This window comes from Cricetulus griseus, chromosome 5 (genome assembly GCF_003668045.3).
Source record: "Cricetulus griseus strain 17A/GY chromosome 5, alternate assembly CriGri-PICRH-1.0, whole genome shotgun sequence".
Classification (NCBI taxonomy): domain Eukaryota; kingdom Metazoa; phylum Chordata; class Mammalia; order Rodentia; family Cricetidae; genus Cricetulus; species Cricetulus griseus.
In genome coordinates, this window is record NC_048598.1 from 19,727,531 (window position 1) to 19,728,982 (window position 1,452).

The 1,452-nt window shown below is 43.9% G+C and overlaps 1 protein-coding gene across 1 annotated transcript; it reads right to left on the reverse strand.

Moving 5' to 3' along the window:
• Positions 1-933, reverse strand: LOC100774566 (olfactory receptor 10J1). Its single transcript, XM_027419071.1, has one exon. It carries the CDS (start codon positions 931-933, stop codon positions 1-3), a length of 933 nt encoding a protein of 310 aa, XP_027274872.1.
• Between the last annotated feature and the right edge of the window lie 519 nt (positions 934-1,452).

A 1,452-nucleotide genomic window follows, 5' to 3' on the forward strand; every position in this document is an offset into this window, starting at 1 on the left:
CTAGACAAGAGCTTTTTTCCCAATAGCACGATAAATGGCATCCTTGACTTCTTTGTTTCTCAACGTATATACCACAGGGTTAAGGAGAGGAGTAAACACAGTATAAGTTACTGAGATCAGCTGGTCCTGATCCCTGGTGTTCTCTGATTTGGGCTTCAGGTAGGCAATAGAGGCACAACCATAGTGGATGATGACCACAGTGAGGTGGGAGGCACAGGTGGCAAAGGCTTTCTTCCGTCCCTCAGCAGAGGCAATCTTGAGGATGGTGGAGATGATGAGAATGTAAGAGACGAAAACTAAGCCCATGGGCACCACAATAACCAGTGAGCTGATGATAAAGTTAATTATGTCATGTAGAGTGGTATCAGCGCAGGACAGTTTCATAACAGGACGGATGTCACAGAAATAGTGAGCTACCTCTCTATCACAAAAAGGTGCCCTGAACACAGATGCTATTTGAATTATGGCCACAAGCAGCCCAATGCCGCAGGATCCCAATACTAGCTGGGCACATACCTTCTTGTTCATGATGACTGTGTACCTCAAGGGGTTACAGATGGCTACATAGCGGTCATATCCCATCGCTGTGAGCAGAAAACAGTTGTTAATGGCCAAAGTGATAAAAAAGAACATCTGGGTAGCACAGCTAGCCAAAGACATAGACTGGCTTGAACCTACAAGGCTGGAGAGCATCCTTGGTACAATGACCAATGTGTAGACCGTCTCTGAAGTGGAAAGCATACAAAGAAAGAAGTACATGGGGGTATGAAGATGGCGATCAATACTGATAATTATCACGATAATGACATTGCCAGTCAGGGTTAGCAGGTACAAGGTCAGAAATATCATAAAGAGAGTAAACTTATATTCCTGAAAGCTGGAAAAACCTTGGAAAACAAATTCACTCACTTCTGTGTGGTTTCTTCTCATCATCTTCCCGACACAATGGCAGGTTTGAGTCAATCAGTCAGACTACATTAGTGCCGAATGCTTTGAGTAGGTGACCCTTAGGAAGAACCGATAATGGCTCTGTGTCCGGGTAGATATAGAGTTAGCAGGGGCAGCTGTCCATCTGGTAGTCAAAGATAGACACAAGCAGGAGCTAATTTAATGTGTAGAATTTTATGTGTGAAGTGTGGTATGGATTCCTGGTGAGGTAGACAGTAGGTATTGGAGGAGAGTGGGCAAAAGAAACAGAGGAGCCATAGTTAAAATTGAAAGGCACTTCCCCTTAGGGCATAGCTTCAGAACTTGTTACCTAAAATTTGTTTAAAATAGAATTTTATTGTCTTCTTAAAGGGCTGCCCTTCTTCTGTGTTGCTGAACAAAAGGATGCTGGCTGCTCCAGCTCTTCACAAATGCTTGCCTTCTCCCATACATTTGTCTACTTCATGAACCCACTTCCACAGATCGTTTAGCCTTTGCAAACCTGACCGTCCCCGATCACATTTT

Excerpts from the sequence above, each read along its gene's own strand:
- LOC100774566 (XM_027419071.1), bottom strand. The coding sequence starts at position 933 with ATGATGAGAAGAAACCACACAGAAGTGAGTGAATTTGTTTTCCAAGGT.